Here is a 20,520-nt window from a genome sequence, read left to right as displayed (position 1 = left end):
AAGACGTTATTTTTTTTTTGTTTTTCATTAATTTTGGCCAGAAAAACAATCTCAAAACAACAAAATGGAGAAAAAAAATTAAGAAATATAAACAGTATTTTCAAATTCATCCACATTATAGTGGACATGGCTCCATGCTGCTTGTCTGTCTGTCACTTGTTCTCCTCGGCTTCTCTGTTCTCTATGGACAGCCACAATGAGGGCCATTACTCTTGATGATTTTCCCTTTTTCTCCTCCATTCTCATTCATGGCACAGGCTCTGTTTCAAGCAGCCTTTCAGAATTCAAATTCAGCTTTATTTCCATCCAGTATTTACTTTTAAGGGCAAACAAGGACTAGCAAGCCTAAAATCTTTGTAGTCGCCTTTCACATGATGCCCACCGAGCCTATGATTCCAGGTTAACCAGACTGAAACATATTTCATCAAGCGCTGGAGCTGTGATCTTAACAAGTGTAAAATCATATGCTGGCGAGGCTTTCCAATATGTCTCTGACGTCCCATTAAGTTCCAAAGTACTGTAAAAATATGAGGAATAAATCAGGAAAAAGATATCCCCGTCCTGAGCCGTTATAAAAACTAGTCACGCCATTTCTTCAGCCTTATGCGACCTTATAGTGTGTTAAGTTCATGAGATATCGGGTATTTAATTTCTGCGCTGCTGTAAATCAGCACGTGTGTGTTGAGCAGACAGTGGGGTGGATCAGGTTGATCAAAAAGATTAACGGCGTGCTGACTTAAGATGTGAGTCTGCAACTCTATACGCAGCGAGCTCACACGGGTGCTGATAAATATGGAATGAGGTTTTCCATTGAGCTGAAGGTTGCTTATCTAAATGCCACAATTTCATTTAGGAATCGCATTAGAGCTGTTGGAGTAATTCCCAGTCAATGTCGATGTTTCATTTGCAACTTAAACCAACAGAAAAAGCTGTGTGTGTCAATGAAAGTGCATCTTAAATATTCATACAAAGTTTTGGTCTGATATTTCAGGGGGTGCACAGATACAATTAAACCGCAGTGGTTGCTGTGGGGTTTTCTGTTCTGCAATTACATAAGCCTCTGCAAACGAACAGGAAACCCACATGGCTCACAGTGTATTCAGAGTGAGAGAAGACAACAATTAAAGCATGCTCGTGCTCCTGAGCTTCATTTGCTCCCTCTGCTTAAGTGTTGGAGGTATGTGATGCCTGTGTGGGATGCCAGGTAATCTACTATGTGTGTGGAGCAAATTGGTGTCTGCTCTCGTTTGTCTCCCTAAAGGTGTCCGGTGTCCAAACTGCATGGAAATTCAGCATTAGGTGCAGGAGATGCCTATCATTCCTGTATTTGTTTATCACATCTGTCAGAGCTGGTTTACGAAAGGAAAAGTTATCTGTTAGCAATATCCTGCAGCACATGAGAAATAAAGAGAATGTCAACGTGGTTTTGAGCATTTTTGCGAGAAATTATCTAAAAATGGAATAAGATACATGGCTGCCAGCAACAGTAGCCTAACAGGATACTTTGCCGATTTTCAATCAGCTTTTTACCATGATGATGTGAGTATGTGTAAACTGTGGTAAACTTCCCTCCATCTTATTCCCAGATCTCTCTGCTTATCTCCAGGCTGTTGCTGGAAGTATTCTGCATTTTCGTGCACATGCTACACAAACACAAATAGTATAGAAGCGGATAAAGAGAGTCCAGCACTTCTCTCTTTCAAACTCAGACCAAACTCACATCAAACTGTGAAACAAGGCAGCGCTGACTGAATATAAACCAAGATTTTGTTACTGTATTGCCTATTTCTCACCTAAAATGACTTCAGAAACATATTTTAGTGCACTTTTTGGCTGTAATATGAGATGTCATGCTGTTCCCTGTATTGTGAAAACAAAAGCTGAAAATACTGTGATCAAACAGTAAAACTAAACAGTTTCGGTCAAACATGAACCAAGATTCTGTTATTACGTTGCTTATTTCTCACCTAAAACGTTTTCTGAAACATAGATTAGCTTATTGTTAACTGTAATTCTAGGTCATCTGTTACCAGCCAGGCACCATATTGTTTCCTGTGTCGAGAAGGACCAAGCTGCATTACATCACCCACCAGTGCAAGCCTTTATGTTCTGAATTTCATTTGTACTGGAAAGTCAGAATTTCAGACCTCCCAGATGGAAATTTAAGATTGAACACTCCTGAAGTCAGATTTCCAACCCCAACTGTAAAATCACTATGGCTGCTCCTCACATCAACATTAGTGAGAGCTGTCGGAATATACTGTTTTTTGGCACTTGTCTTGCATGTGTCTCACTGAAAATAGTCACGTACACGGTCCTGTCCAACGTCTTTCTGTAGACGTGTTGCTGAAGTGTCTGTATGTACGAAATACTGCACAAGACATCGTTATCAACTTGTATTGCTAACTGTGGCTAACCTGGTGTCAACAGATAGTGCTTTTAACATCTTGGTTTTCCGCCTTGTACTGAAACACAGTCAAGTCATTTATTGGTCCATTGCGGTGCAGTGCATTCTGGTAGTTGTAGGTTTTCTGTTTTCTCTTGTCATGTTGGACCAGTTTCAAAAGTATTTGTGTCTACTGCATAGACATCCCAGTTTGATAAAAATATCATCTTTCCAGCAGTGAAATACTCCTTTAATTACAAGTAATACAAGAACAGTTGTGATAACAACGCCAATTAGGTCAGACGAGGATTGATATAGACTTTTACACTCTTACACGAGTAATGACACATTTTCCAAATCTCCAAGTGTTTTACAGCCCTCAGAGGGACGAATTCTGTGGACGTTGCCAGCGTCATAATTCCTTCATATTTACAACCAACTAAAACACTGTAGTGTTCCAGCTCCAGTGGGGTTGAACTGAAACGTATATGGTTCAAGACTTTCTGTATTGTTTTTCAAAACTGGGCTCGGAGACGGTGAGTAACCTAGCAGGTGGTGTCACAGACATTCTTTGAGCATCACTTTAATTATTAATTTAAATGCAGTTGAGGGTGCAGACAACAAAGAGCTGAAAAGGAATAGCTTGGCAGAAAGTGAGAAGAAAAAGAGGAGGAGCAGGAGGGGCAGTGCATGAATTATACATTTACCCCACAATCAGAGATGCCTGCCTTATTTATGAGCAAAAAAAGCCCACACAGCTTAGCCAGAATTGTGCTTTGTCTGCTGTGGAATGCAATAGCAGTTCGCTTAATACTTAATGACTCTGAAGTTTCACCCAGACACCCCCCATACACACACACACACACCCTCCTCTGAGAGGCCTCCTCTTACAGGTCCTCTGCCATCTCATGTTGTTATGTTCTGCAGTGACAAGAGTCAAACTTACAGTGGCTGAAACGAGAGCCTCAGTTATCACCTACCTCTGGGCTCAGTTTACATTTCATGACAATTAGACTCAACAGGATGTATCCATCATGTGGGGTCAGATTGGTGATAAAGGAGGCCTTTCTCTGTGTGACGTGGCATGGGAAAGCCAAACCCTCTCCGCTGTTCTCTGACATAAACCCCATGTCCGATCTGCCCCGCAGATGATTTACTGTATTTACTCCCACACAGCCACGATGAATAACGTCACGGTGACAGATGCATAGGAGCGGAGTTGAAAATGCGATCAAATGATAAAACACTTCCTCAGGGCCAAAGCCATTTATTCAAACTGTCTATGCGGTTGATTTACAGTGACGATAATGAACTCGCAGAAGATGAAAAACGAATTTCTGTCACTGCAGTTTGAGGAGATAGTAAACAAGATAAAAACACGTCAACCCTTGCTGGTTTGTTCCTACAGTGACAACTCAAGCTGTCTCAATCCCAAATGAAATGAGACCTTTAGATTCTGTCTCAATGTAGGCCAACAACATGTAAAACACGACGCGTCATTGAGGGGAGTAAAGCCGCCCTAATCCCATGCGGCAGTCACATTCCACCACTATCTCCACTTGTTTATTTGAGACTCAGAAACACTTGAAATTCACTAATCCTACTTGCCCTCTCCAGCCTTCTCCAGTGGCTCCTAACACCAGCTTATTGAGAAATAATGTGCCGTCCAATAACAGTGAGAAAATGTATTCTATGCGCCCGGTGCGATGATTGATTTCTCTTTTATATGTATTTCAAAACCTGAGAACAAAGACTTTACAAAGAGGGGGCAAACCTGAACAAGCTGAGTGGGATGACTTTTGGATTTATACTAAAAACAAACAAAAGAAGAAGGCGGTTTTCTTTATCGCTGACAAATATACAGTCTGGAAATCTTCAGTAAAAAATTACTCTGCTGAAGTAGTCACATCCAGGGCAGAGGTTAAGAGAGCTGTCCATCACCAAGTCTTTGACACACATTCTGGTTTCCCATCGTCCCGAAACTGTCACACACAATCTGCAGGATTTATCAGCGGGTTGCAGCAGCTTTGAGTGTAGCTGGAATAAATTGATAAGCCCACATCTACTAAGTACATCAGCTTTAAGATTCTTAAGTTCTAATCTTCTCATCGTCGATGTGACCGTTTGCACGATTAGTTCTGTAACGATATATTAACATGGACCATAAACAAAGCAGAATGACTCCCTTGCGTTCTCAACACGTGAGCTCGGGGAGGGAAAAGACATCATGAAAGGTGCACTGTAATGTATGATATTCAGCCAGTCCCTCCTCAGAAAGAGAATAAACACTTGGATGACAGCAGATTGTCTCAGTGTGACTGGTCATTATTGCTAAAAGAGGATTTCACAGCAGCTTTGATTACATTAATCCTTCAAGGGAATGAAATCCCTTCAGACGGGGAGAACATGTGAAATCAGGCTGATCTGTGAAAGGTTGATTATCTCAGAAAAATAAATAGCGACTATTTAAAAAAGGCCCCTATTCTCTGTGGTAGGGCTGGGTGCTAAAACCATATTTATCTCAGTATCATTTTCCTTGATAGAGATATAGAGAAATTTTCGATAAATTAATTAAACCACCCATACGCCTATAGAGGGGATTGGTAATGCATCTTAAACGCCAGTTACAACCAACCAGTATAACCAGTATAAGAAGACAGAGAGGCAGCCGTAGAAGAAGAGAACAGCCACTAGTGTGTACAACAACTTTTTAACATTATTAGAACATTAAATGTGCATCGAGTTAATTTTAGTATGATTAATTTGACCATGGATAACGTTACTTCATGATAGAGTTTGCCTCATAAGGTTAGCTACGGTAGCTGTTAAGTTTTGTCATCTAATGCAGTATTTTAGCAAGTTAACAAGACTGACTAGCCCCTGATTTCTACTATGCTATGACATAACACGACTAAAGGTAATGTGAATGAATACATTAACACATCTGTAAATATGATTTCTGTCTTGGTCGCGTCAGGTAGATTTTCATGGCTACTTCACGACGTCATCAAAGTCAGTTTTTTTTTTGTTATTGTTTTGTTTAAGAAATGGCAGAAATGATAAATTGTGGGTGTACTACTTATAATACTGATTATTCTGATACTAAAACACTTTCAAAATGTTTAAAACCGTCTGTACGGAGTTTGACATGTTGCTCGCCAGAATTAACGTTTTTTTCATCTCTTTATAATTTGATTTATTAACGTTATTTTGATAAAAATTGTTTTGAATCAACCTTAGATTTAGCAAATGTTTGTCAAATTCTGACAATAAATAACAGTGTAAACCACATTATGACAGTATGGTTTCTTCAACTCTCACTTAGGAGCAAAAATCAGCCGTTTAACTTCATAGAAATAATGATTTGACTTTCTTGGTAGATACTTATTGATATTGACCAATATGAATACAATTTTATATTGTGATAACGTTTTAAGCCACGTTTCCCAGCCTTACTCTGTGGGATCAATAAAAACACAGGTTGGTATCAGACAGAGAGTGTATTTCTTGGTGGAGGATTACCTCGAGCACTCATCACTCAGATATTGAGCAGACAGCCTCACAGAGAGCAGATTTAGATGTGAGTTTTCACTGCTGAGGAAGTCTAAACTGCAGTTCCACTGCCTCCTCGCCTCCTCTCCTGTGGCCACATCTTTAGTTTTCTGCTGTGGGGGGTTTTCATTCTCTGCCACCCACCATGTGAATAATGAGCTCCACAGATAGCAGCCAATGAAGCGACCCCCCCTTCAGCCAATGAAACTTAACAACCATGTCCAGATCAGGTCCTTCCTGCTGGGACTGACCAGCCCTGCTTCACACTCCTCCGCCACCCACCCACACACACACACTCACACACACACTGCCTCAAACTAGATAAAACACAAGAAGAAAGGTTTTCGAGAAAGTACAGCAATGGCTCTTTTCATAAACTCAATGGAATTCTTTCACACACACACACACACACACACATATATATATATATATACATATATATGTATATATGTATATATATATACACACAAACACACACACACACATATATATATATGTATATGTATATATGTATATATATATATATATATATGAATTTAGAAAATCAATTACGCCAAACTGGCAACTGTTTTTTTTGGATTTTCCACTCTGCTAAGCAGCCCCACTGACAGCCAATCCAGACACACTGCCCATTTGACACATTGATTTCTGGTCCAGCTTGCTTTGAGGTGTTGGTGCTGGTAATGTGGCTAACACAGGGAGGTGAGACAAGCGTCTGGCCTCAGCATGACCAAAAGGTGCTTTGAAGTCCTTCTAAGCATCTAACAAACCCAGCCCTGCCCGGCTGTAAACCCACCAACTAGCACCCACTTTATCACATCTTTTCAAAATATACTACCTACCGCCAAAGAAAAGATGACCACACAAAAGACTTGTAAATTGCAGTGACACACTTGAAACGCCTCTAACAAAAGTGATCATTCCTGAAAGTTATTTTTTAATTAAGATTCATGTAAAGAGTTCAAGAATGAGGCAGTGCTTTTGAGTTAAATTCATAGCTTCAACTGACCCGGAAAAAAGAACAACTGATGGGAAGTTTGACCACTTTATTTTGGCGTGAGAAAATGTGGGGTTTGGTAGCAGGGGGGGGTTGACAAGAAAGACACTTTTGAATGAGACATAGTCGCATTCCAGTGATTGTTATTCAGGCTCTAAAGCATCCGACACGTGAAGACGAGGGCGCATGTAATCCAAAAGAGTAAACACTTCTTATTCTTGTGTTGGCATGTGCAGCTCAGGGTGTGATTGGTATAAAAAGAGCCACCTGGGATATGTGTGACATCTATGAAAGACATGCACGACTCATTGACGTCAAATGGCAGCCACACAATGATGCTTTCTAAAGGTTTCCCCCTTAAGAAACTCTCGATAAATAAAAAGGCAGGGATGTAGAGAAAAGCAAAGTCAACATCTGCCTGCTAAAAGATGTTTTATTACAGACTTGTGTTTTAGTTCTCTCCAGCTCAATTATCACCACTCAATCTAATTCATTGAGAGATCAGTCTCCACGGAGGAAAAAGTACACTGATTTTAAAAAATGTTCAGGATATTCGGCGTGTTTACAAGAAAAATATGACACTTCTCTTCCTCAGGAGTTATAAGTGGTGGCCACGTTCCAATGACTCACCGCAGGCCAACTTATCCAGGCGTAATGCACATGTCCTTTCTTCTCTTCCTTCCCTGAGAGAAGTTTGAGTAATGAAGCGCACCGCTTTGTTGTAGAGCGGCATTTAGCTGCCTTAAGTCAATCCTAGCATTTGATTTGGAGCCTGGATCACACCCATGGGGGAAAAGCAAACCCCACTAATATCAGCCTGAATGTGGAAAGCTTCTTGGCTGCTTCTGCACACTCTCCCATGCGCACGCACATAATCTATTTTCTTTGCACCAGCAGGAAAAGAGAACACCCTAGAGTTTTGCAAACTTTCAAGGAACACGTCCAAACTTCTCAAGTTGTGGAGCTGCAACAGTAGGGAGACAAAATGACAATAGCTCATTGAAAACGCCCGCTGTGTGTTCTCCCTGCTGAATGGAGTTTGTCTGCTGGTCCAGTGTTATGGCATGATAATGACTCCCCAGCTCTCCAAATGCCACCTCGCTCCGCTCCGGAGAGAGGGGCAAGCAGGTTAATTACCATGACAATGGGGACACTGAGAGCGGGGCGGACGCTGGACACTGCATACGAGATGACCGGGATGACTTTGTCTTCACAAATGGAAGCGGGAGGCTTTGATTTCCTAAAATGCAGACAGATGGACGGGGTCACAGCATCTTTGTCTGAATTATTAGGCAGCCCTTCCTCGCATTTTCCTCCCAGGCAGGGAGCTCCCTGACGCTCTTTGACAGAGCTCTGGGTGGACAGGCCTTCTGCCCTAACGCACTCCCCGGGAGCCACCGCCTTTGTCTCTCTGTTTGACCGCGCGCTGTTCATGAAGTGAAGAGGCTAATCAGCGGCTGTAGAGCTATTCACAGGGACCCACTGTACAGCATGGGCCCATTTGGTACAATTGTTAGAGTGGCCACAATAGCTCTGTGTTTTGACACACTACACACAGGGCCCTGAGTGTGCACTCCACTCATTGATGTGGAAGTGTGGTGGTGTTTGCGACCAAAATATTGACTTCTGGCCGCAAATTAAACTTCAGCACCGTGCCCTGGCCTGCATCCTGAATGGCTGAGCCTAAAACCTAGGATACAATTAAATTAATTAAATTCAGAGAGCCCTTGAAACGATTTTGGCGAGTGGCAGAGCACCACATTTGTGCAGCAGTAACACAAGCATATCATTATTTTTAAGGGCTTACATCAAATCCAGCCTCATTTATTTACAGCCCACCAGTAGGATAAAGAAGTGCTAACTGACATGCTTGTTATAGCGCAGAGAACAAGAAGTTCATTAAAGAGTTTGGACATTTGCAGCAGAGTTTCAGCAATGTTAGCTGGTTGATTATGAAAACAGTATGCTGTGCTTGGACTCACAGCCAGCGAAAGGCTTTTTCAAACATAAAACTCTGCTGAATGACTGGGGACTGATGAGTGCCAAGAGACAATTCTGGCCATCACAGTGGAAAGGAAAGAAACAAGTATCACGGCATGATGGTGAAAACAAAGCAGGGTTGCCTTCTTAAGTGTCGAAACATAAACTTGTCAGAAAATGTTTAAAACAATATATATGACATATTCTTCATCACAGATTTAGTTTTAGAGACAAAATTGAGTCGACTGGGCTTCATTTTGAGATTCTTAAATTACCACATGGTCTTCAACTTTATCATTAGAAGTAATGCGATATAACAACAACAATTAACTCACAGATCAGATCAGACAGGTTAAATAATGATGTAAACATCTGCTGAGGAGTTTAAGGAAGGCAACCTATACATTTGCAGATGTAGTAGGAAACAGAGAACAATAGCCCTGCTGTATCCCAGGCAAATGCAAATTGCCAAGGAAACAATTTGAAATTCAAAAGAGGAATTTAGAAATCAAACACAATGGGTCATTTTGTAAGGCAGTTGATACCAGACACTGATTGTGATTAATACGAACACCGAATGTGAGGCAGCGTTAAGTAAGCCTTAGAAAAAAAATCTGCATTTTGCTAAATTTCCAATTAATCACAATCAATGCACAACTGTGTGATTTGCCCAAATCACAGCGTGCATTCCTCTATAAGTACATCAAGGTCTGTGAAAAACAAATACACAAAAGTGCTGCCTTCAAATTCACATACTAACATAATATTTATGCTAAGTGTGATATAGAATTGAGTATGTAGTCCATTAACATAGCATAGTGTATGGATTTGTGGTTCTGTAATTTATTGTGTGTAGTGTGCAAGTTTGAAATGTAATCAAGAATTTCTTATGAGATATGAGCTTACTGGACATAGTCAGCAGCCCCACAATGCACTGCATCTCCTCACACTGCACAATGGCAGACATTTTGAGCCAGCTAAAAGCTGTTAAACTAATACTTCACCTGCAAACCATTTCCATATTGTTTACTCGAAGTTTTTGCTTGGATTCATGAAGAAAACTTTATTTTTCTCTTGTGCCTCCTCAGTGAAAGAAGAATCCAAAAGAGGCGAACATTTGTCATTGATTAAAGTAAACGGGTACTTTGTGTAACAACAACAAAACTTTGTCAAAACATCTATTTATGAACTCAAAACAACTCCTGCAGTATAATTCAAGTTTCATTTATCCAGTCGTATATTTAGTACTTCCCACACACATGCATTTCGCTAAACATTACAATATTAAACACTTACAAGCGGCTCACCCTGACCATACTTGAGCATGTGTGTGTCTGCGTGCGTGCGTGTGTGTGTGTGTGTCTGCGTGCGTGCGTATGAGCTCCGCTTAAGCAGAGTTCAAAACGCATGTGCATGCCCAGGTGCACTAGTCTTAAATCATAATATTTGGCAAAAACACATGTGTTTGGGAAGTACTGAGCATGCAACTGGATAAATGAGACTTGGATTATACTGCAGGAGTTGCGTGAGAGTTTGTAAACAGATCTTTTGATACAGTTTTGCTTTTGTTAAGGAGGACTCCCTTTAGTTTCAATTAATGAATAATATTACCCTTTCTTTTATATACAAATGGTCATTTTGCAAGTGAAGAATTCCTTTAATAAGTCACTCTATTTGTAATATTTTTCCTAATTTTTCAGAAGAGAAATTAATCATTTAGATTGCAAATAAGTGATCTTTATTATTAGCATTTAAAAAAAAAAAAAAATCCCTGTTTGGAAATTTGCTGTAATGTTTTTGGAGATGTGAAAGCCACTGTCCCGGGACATGTTCAATCTCATAATGTTTTACACTGTTTTGCTGCGGTTTCTAGATTGAACGACACGATTCTTTGAAACGGTGTGCAATGCTGTGCAACAGGCTTTGAGGTATGTTTTCTCCCATTTGGTGGGCGTGTCAGAAGTGGTCTCCAGTCAAATAAATGCCGGGTAGATCTTTACTTATTGCACTTACATGTTAAGTTTACATTTCTACACTGCCTTTGGTATTGTAAACATATGTTTTGCATGCCAAAGAAGAAGTCCTTTGAATTGAATTACACCCCACTGTTATTACAGGCGATGCGCCAGCGTAACACAACAGAGTGTTCAACCCATCATAGTTTCTGTTTAAATAAACATTTTGCTAAGTTTTGTCGAGGCTGAACGCAGCTCAGGTCAGACCGATCATCAGTTATGTGATGCAGTCCTGCTGAATCAAACTTCAGCTGAACAGTCTTTTGGTAATGGATACTTCATCTTTCATTTAGTAGGCAGCATGCAGTACATGCAGATTAAGTACGTAGGCGGTACGTTCGTATGCGATATCGAACACAACCAAGAACTACATCTAATTTGTCATCACAACCACAAAGACACATTTCCTGTATTTCCTTTGGACAATGTACATGTGTTATCTATGTCCTACTTTGAGTCCTTATGGGCAAACAGCACTGAATCCTGGTTTCACGGTCTGTGTGTGAGGAGATGAGAGCCCCAGAAAGCCACAGAGAGCATTGTTCACATTTCTACTTGGACCAGGCTCTGCTTGCGTATCATGCTCCTTATTTCAGCTCCATAGTGTTCTCTGTCTACAGTCTATACGGCACATCCCCGAGAGCCTTGTCAACAGCTCGGGGAGAGTCTGATAGAATATGTCAGCGCCATCTTTTCAGAGGAGCTGTCAGCACCAGCTTTGTATCAACCTTCTTTGGGACAGGGCACGAAACACAAACAAGCCCTGCGGAAGGTGTAATGCATCCTTACCCAAATTCCAAAAACAGGAGTAGGAAAAACAATCACGGTTTGCCTTCATAATTCGACACGCTTATTATCCTTTAAAATTGTATTTAATTATATCTCATTTACAGCAGCATCAGTAAAAGCATGCAGTAAGGACCAGCTGAAAAGAAAAGAGTTTTCCTCGTGATAGTCTGTGTCAACAGCTCTCCAAGTGATTCCTGCAGGCATGATAAAACTAGTCCTGTCGTGACTCGCGCACTTTATGTTGTATTATCCTCTGATAATGAGGCATGTATGTATGTGGCATGTGCCTCATTCATGAAGGAAGGGAAACCACACTACCTTGGAGCACTGCTTGTGATTCTGGCACCAAACCAAGGATCCGTTATTCTGTAAAAGAGGAGGAAAAATATCATCAGTCATCAGAGAAATACAGTTTCAATTAGCATTCATCAGCTGAACATGCAGCTTTGACCCTCTCCTATCAAAATACAGCTTGATACCCCTTCCCTTAAGTCAAGGCCTTTTTCAGTAACAATAATGCGAACATTTGCAAGAGTCAGCTTTGCGTGCTGATTGCATGTAACATTAGCAGGAAAGAGGGGTCGCCGGCACCAGGGCCGGGGCAAACCTCTGGTCAGTTTCAGCAGAGCGTGGTGACCTCAGCTTTTCTGAGGGGCCCGTTTGATCTCTCAACAGACGTCCCCAAGGTCACTGAGGCAAGAACTGATGTCAGCACTCCTGTGCAGACTGCAGATACTGCCAATTTCCTCTAATTGCCGTGGAAGTGCCACCTTCTGCGCTCCAGCAAGGCAAACATTTGGTCCTAATAGTGCTGCGTATTTATAAATGGTCTACGTGTAAATATGGGGAGTTGTCGAGTGAAGGACCAGTGGGGGTAAATGGCCTGTGCAAGTGGTCATTTCCTGAATTCCATTAGGGCAAAGGAATTATGCTGTCATTCTCTGCAAACATAATTGTGCTCGGATGGCGAGTGCAAGGCGAGTGTGTCGAAATAAATGACCAGTTGGTCAACATGAAAGAGATGTTTGGAAGTGATGAGTATCAGAAAATGTGTGATTGAGACTGACGTTAAAAACCCTGAAACAACAGTTCCTTTGGCCACCTTTTGCACTTCTGGATAAGTGATAAAAATGCAAATATTCTCAACGGAGGCTCAAAATTCATTTGAGTCAATGACCTGAATCTGAGCTTCACTTTTGGATGTTCCCTTCGCTTCTGTATGAAAGCAACTGTAGCAGTTGGATACAGCAGAACTTTAGGGGTCTGCAGGCAAAAAGTCTGCTTCAGTTCAATGTCAAGTTCAAAGCCTTTTCCCACAATGTAATCCAGAAGAAATTTCCCATGAGACCTTAGGAGAGAACTTATCATTAAAGGGTTTAATTTGACATCCAGTACCAGTAAGTGCTGTGCTTTTAGTGTCAAGGATAATGGTCAAATGGCTTCAAAGGAATCCATGATTGTATGGTCATGTCTTGGGAGAATCTCCTCAACAAAAACCTGCAGATAAGGATGAAAAATATATGAGTGTGAGCGCCAAGGAGACTAGGAGGGGTTGTTTCATTTTGTTACCAAAGTCAAGTGGGCATGAGGGCTTAGTTGTAGGGCTGTGCCTTGAATTTTGGAGATTCGAATCACCAGTCAGAGACGCGTCAGTGAGCTGAGTTTACTCCAAGTCGAGCAGTCATTTTGTTTTGGGTTTTGTGTGCAATGTACTTCTAGGGATGTTTTGGTCCCTAGATTTTGGAGTGGAGTGAGCGCTCTTGACTTTCACACTATTCTTTGGTACAGGCTGCTGCAGAGATGCAGGCATCGATACAGAGGGGGAGAGCTCTGCATGACGAGGCTCTGAGAAAACATTATCTTCTCTTTTTTGCTGCGAAGTGGTGAATTTGCAGCTCACAGCAAGTTAGTGTCAGCAAAAATGCTTTTGTACACTGCTGATCCACTGTTAGTGCCGTTAGCTCGTTTACTAGGCTATATTACATGAATGCCGCAGTCACACCGAATGTCCTGTTGAATCTTTATTTTGGAAAAAAAAAAGGAATTGAAAATGAGTATTAAATGGCCAAATCTGATTAGACTGGCATAATTCTGAGTTGGGTACAGCCCTACTAACTTGTGTGAGGAGTTTAGAGTGCATCAGCAAGTTTGCTGTGCAGAACACCTTCACTCTGCTTGAATGTTGATTAAAATGTGAATTATTCCTCACTGCAGTATTGCATGATTAAAATCCTTTTGGGCTTCTCTAATTTATAAAAAATTATTAATCCAACCTAGTCAAAGGCCCCGTTGGTGACACACCATAAATAAAAACCTTGACATTTACACTGGCAGCCAGCGCCTTGGGATAATTTATACAGATTGTCACAACTCTAGACCATGTTCTAAATCATCAATCCTGTTTTTGACACCTTTCTTCGCCCATCTATCAATGGCGACAGGGCCCGATCCACAGAGGAGCTAATTTTGCTGTGTGACAGCATCCTCGTAGCAGAGACGCTCAGCAGGATGTTGCCCCAGCTGTCCAGGCCTGACCCCTCCATGTCAGGGACCAACAGGGGAATAATTATAGGTCAGGACTTCATCCCTCTGACTCACCATGACATTCCTCTGCAGTCTGAACATTATGCAGTGCTGAGGACTGTCAAGGACTCCGGTGAATGAATGCTTTCCAGATATCCTCCTGTGTGACTGGGGTCGAGGAGAGGAGACTAGACAGTGGTATATGAATGTGTGGCTGAGGTGAACTCTCTGCTTTGTTAGTGACACCGGTGGAGTCATGTAAACAGGGGATTTATCACTGAGATACATTATGGCTGTTGTCAGCTGAGAAGACGGAGCAGGTGGCCAGGGGCGTGTTGTATTGTCTAGACAACTGAGAAGAACACGGACAAAAAGTCCTTTTATCTCTGAGGAGAGCATTTCACCTTTTGAAAGTGGAAATCTTTTGTTTCCAACGAGCCTGTGATTCAGATTAAATGGAGCTCAGATTACACAGTTTGAATTGCATCTAATCTTTCCTGTGTGTTTTAAAGGAACAGTTCACCTCTAAAAGCAAACATGCATATTTGCCTCTCAACTATAGTGCTATTTTGCAGTCTAAATTGTTCTGGTGTGAGTTGCAGAGTGTTGGAGATATCAGCCATAGCAATGTCTGTCTTTTTCCAAATTGAGTGGAATTACATGGCACTTGAGTTGCAATTACATATGAGAAACTACACAGCAATGTCTCTTTCACTAAATCATGATAATCAAGACTCAAGATAATCCACAGACCTTGTCGTGAGCAGATTCATGTGAACCAAATTTTCTTTATAACTATCAATACCCATAAACCAAATCACCACGCAGAAGGAGGTGTGAATCTAGTCAATGTGGCTGGTGCACCTGACAGCAAAAGATGTAAACATGAATGGCTTCCTCCTCAGCTGAGCTGTCGTATTAGTTAACGCAGGTGAGCTAGCAATATTAAGCTGTTAGTTAGAACAACAAGCTTCCCGTCCATGAGTAGATGCAAGCATCCTTCTGAAAATGTTCCTACATAAAGGGCTGAAGTCCTACTGCTCACAACAAGGTCTGCTGATTACCTTGAATAACCAGGTTATGATTTCTGGAAAGAGACATTGCTGTTGAGTTTTTTAAATGTCTTTATTTGGTGGTCTGAGCACCAAAAATCTGACTGCCATCTAATTCCATTGTATTTGAGAAAAGACAGACATCTCTACGGCCGATATCTCCAACACTCTGCAACTCACACCAAAACAATATAGACTGATAAACAGCGCAACAAGTAAGTGAAAAAAAACGATTTTGATTTTGGGGTGAACCGTCCCTTTAAACTACCAGGGGGGGAAAAACTGCAGAGACCTTGTACATTTCTGGCCAAGTTAACAGGAGACGGGACTTCAAAGGGCAGCCTGGTGTCTCTGTGTGTCCTTTGACTGCCGAGGGGTCCTCAAACAACACCAAAATAACTGATCCTTCAGGGCACACATGCAGCACTAAAATAAAGGGCCTCAAGATTTAGGCTTTGACTTGAGTGGGTGTGAGGGCTGTGGTCACTCCGCTCATCAATTATTCACTTATATATGAATTATTTGACACGGCTGTAAAAGTGAGCTAATGTGTCCCGCGCTCATCCAATGTTAACATAAAAGGGTGTTACAGAAATCTCAAACAACACTGGTGTGGAGTTGTCCCCACTTAGGAATGAAGGCTGTTTGTCAAATGAGGTAGCTCAGGGTGTAGCAGCACTCGGGCGCAGATTTACAGACAGGACTGTCATGGTTTAAAAGCATTTACAGAGAGGTGAGGCCAAGCTGCATAGACCTCTATTCATCCACTGTCTTCACTAATGAAAAACTCCACACATGAGACGAGCACTGGCTGAGGTTTGATTCCACCGCAGGTTATTTAATATCAAAGGCGAAAACAAGGGGACACGGAAAAACTACTTTCCAATGTTTTTTCTTCCCTTCGCTTAGAACACAAATCTCTCAAGTGAGATGCTTAGACTTTACTGCGCAGCACATTAGAAATGAATGACTGGATTTAAAATGTTTTTATTGCTTTGAATGTAATAACAAGACCGCATGGACACACCTTGTTTTTGGCTTCACAGTCTCCCACATAAATAATCCACTACAAGGCTGATGCTTTCAGAATACATTATTGCACGGAGCTCCCAGCTCGCTCTTAATATTTTAAAGTGTCCGAGGCTAATATTTACGGTTGGGTGTTCCCCTCTGTCTATTGTACTAGGGTGACAAGTTCCCCAAATGTGGAGTAAAATGTCAATAAATCTGTATTTGGAAACACGATTACATCAATAAATCTACAGTTGCTATAAATCTGACAACCAATGGACGACCCATGGGTTTCCTAATTCTGCAACTCCATGCTTGTTTCCATTTCTCCCTTATTCATAATTGCGACAATTAAAACAAAAGTGTCTGATTTGTCCTCCCGATTCAGCCACATAAAAAGGAAAGACGTGTGGGTGTTCGTAACATCTGCAAGTGCTAAATTCTCCGCGCGTCGTTCCAGTATTTCACAGAATGATCACATTAAAGCTGATATGAAAAACAGAGTTTTAAATTCCAGCTGCGAAACGTGTTAAGAGGACAAATTGTCTCTTGTACCATGACCAAAATAAGTAGTGGTCCATATAGATTACAAGATATTGAGTAGACACAGTAAAATATTAAGAAACAGTAGGCAAAAGTCACCGCTTTGACATGCAGCCCAGGCATTTCATTTCCATTAAAATGGAAAGTGTTGTGTGTCTTGGTTTTCCTATCGGGTATTAAATGACCCCTGAAGGATGTCCGAGTTGAATTAAGAGGTCTGTCGTCTCAATCACTGGAGTGGAGCTCCAAGCTGCTGCCTGTCGGCCCGTCGCTGTAATCAGATCTGGCAGAGGAAGCAGATCCACCTGTAGGTTGTGCTGACTGAGCATGCTCAAGTGTTGTGGCAACAGTACATTAGAGCTTATCACATTTAGCACAATTGGGCGCCAGTATTTAGCAGGAAGGTGACCTCGGCGGAGCGGCATCGGTAGCTCAGCGTGTATCCACGACATGCCTATGAGGTGTGATCCTGGCATTTATTGGCAGGGCCAGGGGGTAGAGGGCCGGGGGGGTGTGCAGCATATGTTTTTGCAGCTGACCAGACCCCCCATTTTCACATGAAAGGACTGTGGAGAACACAGCACATAAGACAGTCCCTGCAGATTATCAACAATTGCTTTCTATTCTTAGACCTACAAGCTTGCTCAAGCAAACCTTGCTTATCACTAACCACAAAAATGCTCCTCTCTTTAGACAAATACCTCCCTCTCATTTTCCCCTCACTGAAAGGGGGCTGTCTCAGACTCTGAGGCTCTGCAGTCAATTATATAGACTATTAGCTGTTCATTAGAGGTGAGACTTCCATCAGTTATTTGACTTCTCTGTCAGCTGGTGACTAATTTAATTCCCCCCCCAACTTTTGCAACCCAGGGCAGCAGTATACCCTTGGATTCCTCTCAAAACAAATCCCTAACACTGCTTGCCAAGTTGTGAATTAAGAAACACTGTTTTCAATCTGTGTCCTTTGGATGCACGGCACCAATGTTTTCTTTCCTACCATGATTTTAATTGCACTTAACTGCGTTCATCCCGCACCCCAGGTGTATTTTCCCCCTTAATAAAAAAAAGCTAGAATTAACCGCAGTAGGTCTCAGTGTCCCACGGACATGCTCTGAGAACTAAACCAGATCAATAAGTGCTTTCAAAGTAAAGTTAATTGGTAACAAAGAAACAAGCAGCACACTCTGTGGATACATTAGACCCAATTACAAATCTACCTTGCTCCACAATGTTTCCCTACAACTGGGGTTTCATTAATGCACCTTGAGAAAGAAGAGCTTTGCAAATGCAAATGAAGTAAGTATAAAGGCTGGTCACCAGATAGATAGCTGGTGAAAAGGGGCAGAGGGGAGAAGGATCAGTGACCAGTCCTTTTCTCTCGAGTCCTGGGAGAGAACAGTGTGTCCAGTGGAGGGTGAAAAACAACTTCTGATACCAAATCATGCAGAGAATACGGTTAATTTATAGCAGCTTCAAACACAACATGCTGTGTGGGGACACTACTGTAAAATTCTCACTGTGAATATATAGTGCTTCTCCTCACATGAGATGCCTTTTGAATAAGTGGGCAGCAGAAACACTATATGGAGTCATAAGAGGAGTTAAGTCCATGCCATTTGCACTGGCAGTCTCATTTTCCACTAATTAGCAAGTAATGAATGGAAACTGGCTCCACTGAAAGGCGTCCATCATCACCCAGTCTTAAAAATACTGCAATGTGTTAATGAGATATATTTTAAAGCGCCCCACTTTATATGATATGTATGTGGCAACTTTAAAACCTTCATATAGGTACTTATATCTGCAACTGGTGTTTGTTTTTTTTTTTTATTTTGGTGACACTTTCTGGTGACAGAAAAAAAAAAACACAAGAAAGTATCTGAGCACCATTAGTGACCTGCTCCTGTCTACCCACAACGGGCTCAAGAGAAACAGGTCTGACTTATGTGGGCAAGACTATTCATTCATTATTAAATATCACAACACCGCGTTTATTTCTGATTTTCTGCAGCAGAAGTTTGAGTCTGCGACCACATGCTCGTACCTGAGAGTGCTTGAAAAAAGCGGAGATGCGAGTGATGTGCAGACTGAGGCATCTCGAGGCGCATCTTGCTCGGTAAATGCTGGCAGTGAAGAAAGAGTCGTCCTGCTTCCTCGCGGACACACTTCCCGGGCTCATTAACGCCGTAATCCACAAACACAGGGTCACACACACGTTCAGGCTCCTAAAAAACATGGTCCCGCCGTTTGTGTATTTAATCCCTCCACGGATCGGACAATACTGCGTGCAGGCTCCGCCGGAGAAACTAAAGAAACTTCAATTATACACTGGGGAGGAGTCACGGGCTCACGTGCCCTGCGATTGGAGGATGCCGCGGTGACTGACACGCACGAGGAGCGTTAGAGCAGGTAGACTGCTGCTGCATAGTCCTGCACACTGTTCACAGCAGGGACAGGTTGTTAGTAGAGACCTTAAAGGAGGAAGAAAGGGGTGTGTGAATGGAAATCGTGATCACAATCATAAACTGTAATATAATCAGTAATGGAATTAGCTGCGTTATACATAGAAATATGTGATTATGTTTATTATATTTTAATCCAAAGGTGTAGGGTGAAGTCAGACAATTTGGGATACCAGGTAAAATGGGAAGAAAATAAGGTTTTACATCTACAGCTCTTTAAATATTAACAGCCAGGCTCCAAAAATGTTATTACATTGTTAATACAAATGCGCTTTACATAACACAATCATGTTTATTGAACTGATATAGCTAGTATGGGCACATGTGGCATGTTGATTAGCTCGTGTTGGTTATAAGAGTGCTGCACCTAAAATAATAAGGGTATAATAGAAACGGTTTTAGGATGTGGCATCATATTGATTGACTTTTAATTAAAACCAGCAGTGAAACCAGCATGTTTTTAGGCTACCAGGGGCCATACGATTATGACTTATGTGATTGTTTGGCATTATGTGATATTACATCGATTTTCAGTATTTTTGTCATGTAAAATATTAAAGATGATGCAGCAAGTCCATGTCAGTCACAGTAGTCCTGGATTAGTCATACCTGTTCCACACATGCCAGCACACAAATATGTCAACTGTTAACAATATGGCATCAAAGAAACAGACAGAACAGGGAAAACATGGCAGAAAAGTTGGACAATCTTTTTTAATACATAACCACAGGTTACAAGAATGCTTAATGTTTAATGAATTAATGACTAAACTTATTAAGTGGATTTAACTATTTAAAAAAACAAACAAACAAACAAAACATGATTGTCCTATTTACCAGCATATGTCATCTTTCATTCGACTTCCTCGTCCAGCGGACCACCAACATCTTACTCAGACGTTGATAACTGGTTGAATTTAGGTTGTGAAGTTGTTCAAAAGGACAATGTCTAATGCCAGTGTCAATTCGACTGATGACAGATGAATTTGATAAGTTGTGGTATGTCGTAACCAAAATCCAACATCTTCTTAAAGTCTCACTTAAATGACGTCTTCACGTAGTGTAAAAATATTCCTTCGTGAGGTATGTGGAACAAAATACCGCTGTAAAATGTCATAATGTTAACGTTAACACAATTTGAAATTCTACATCTCTAGATGTTTAAAATATCATCAACCTGATTTTCATTCAAACAAACTCTAACATCTGT

The 20,520-nt window shown here is 41.3% G+C and overlaps 1 protein-coding gene across 1 annotated transcript in view; it reads right to left on the bottom strand.

Moving 5' to 3' along the window:
• LOC121949032 (anosmin-1) overlaps positions 1 to 19,127 on the bottom strand; it is a 58,502-nt gene extending 39,375 nt beyond the window's left edge. Inside the window, exons 1-2 of the mRNA XM_042494621.1 lie at positions 18,893 to 19,127; positions 12,038 to 12,085 (exon numbers count right to left, since the gene is read on the bottom strand). Of these exons, the coding sequence (XP_042350555.1) occupies positions 12,038 to 12,085; positions 18,893 to 19,084 (240 nt within the window). The 5' untranslated portion in view covers positions 19,085 to 19,127. The remainder of the gene's footprint in view (positions 1 to 12,037; positions 12,086 to 18,892) is intronic.
• Between the last annotated feature and the right edge of the window lie 1,393 nt (positions 19,128 to 20,520).

The sequence above is a fragment of the Plectropomus leopardus genome, chromosome 10, assembly GCF_008729295.1.
Source record: "Plectropomus leopardus isolate mb chromosome 10, YSFRI_Pleo_2.0, whole genome shotgun sequence".
NCBI classification, from domain to species: domain Eukaryota; kingdom Metazoa; phylum Chordata; class Actinopteri; order Perciformes; family Serranidae; genus Plectropomus; species Plectropomus leopardus.
Note: the sequence above shows the minus strand (reverse complement) of the source record. Positions and strands in the feature narration are given on the sequence as shown.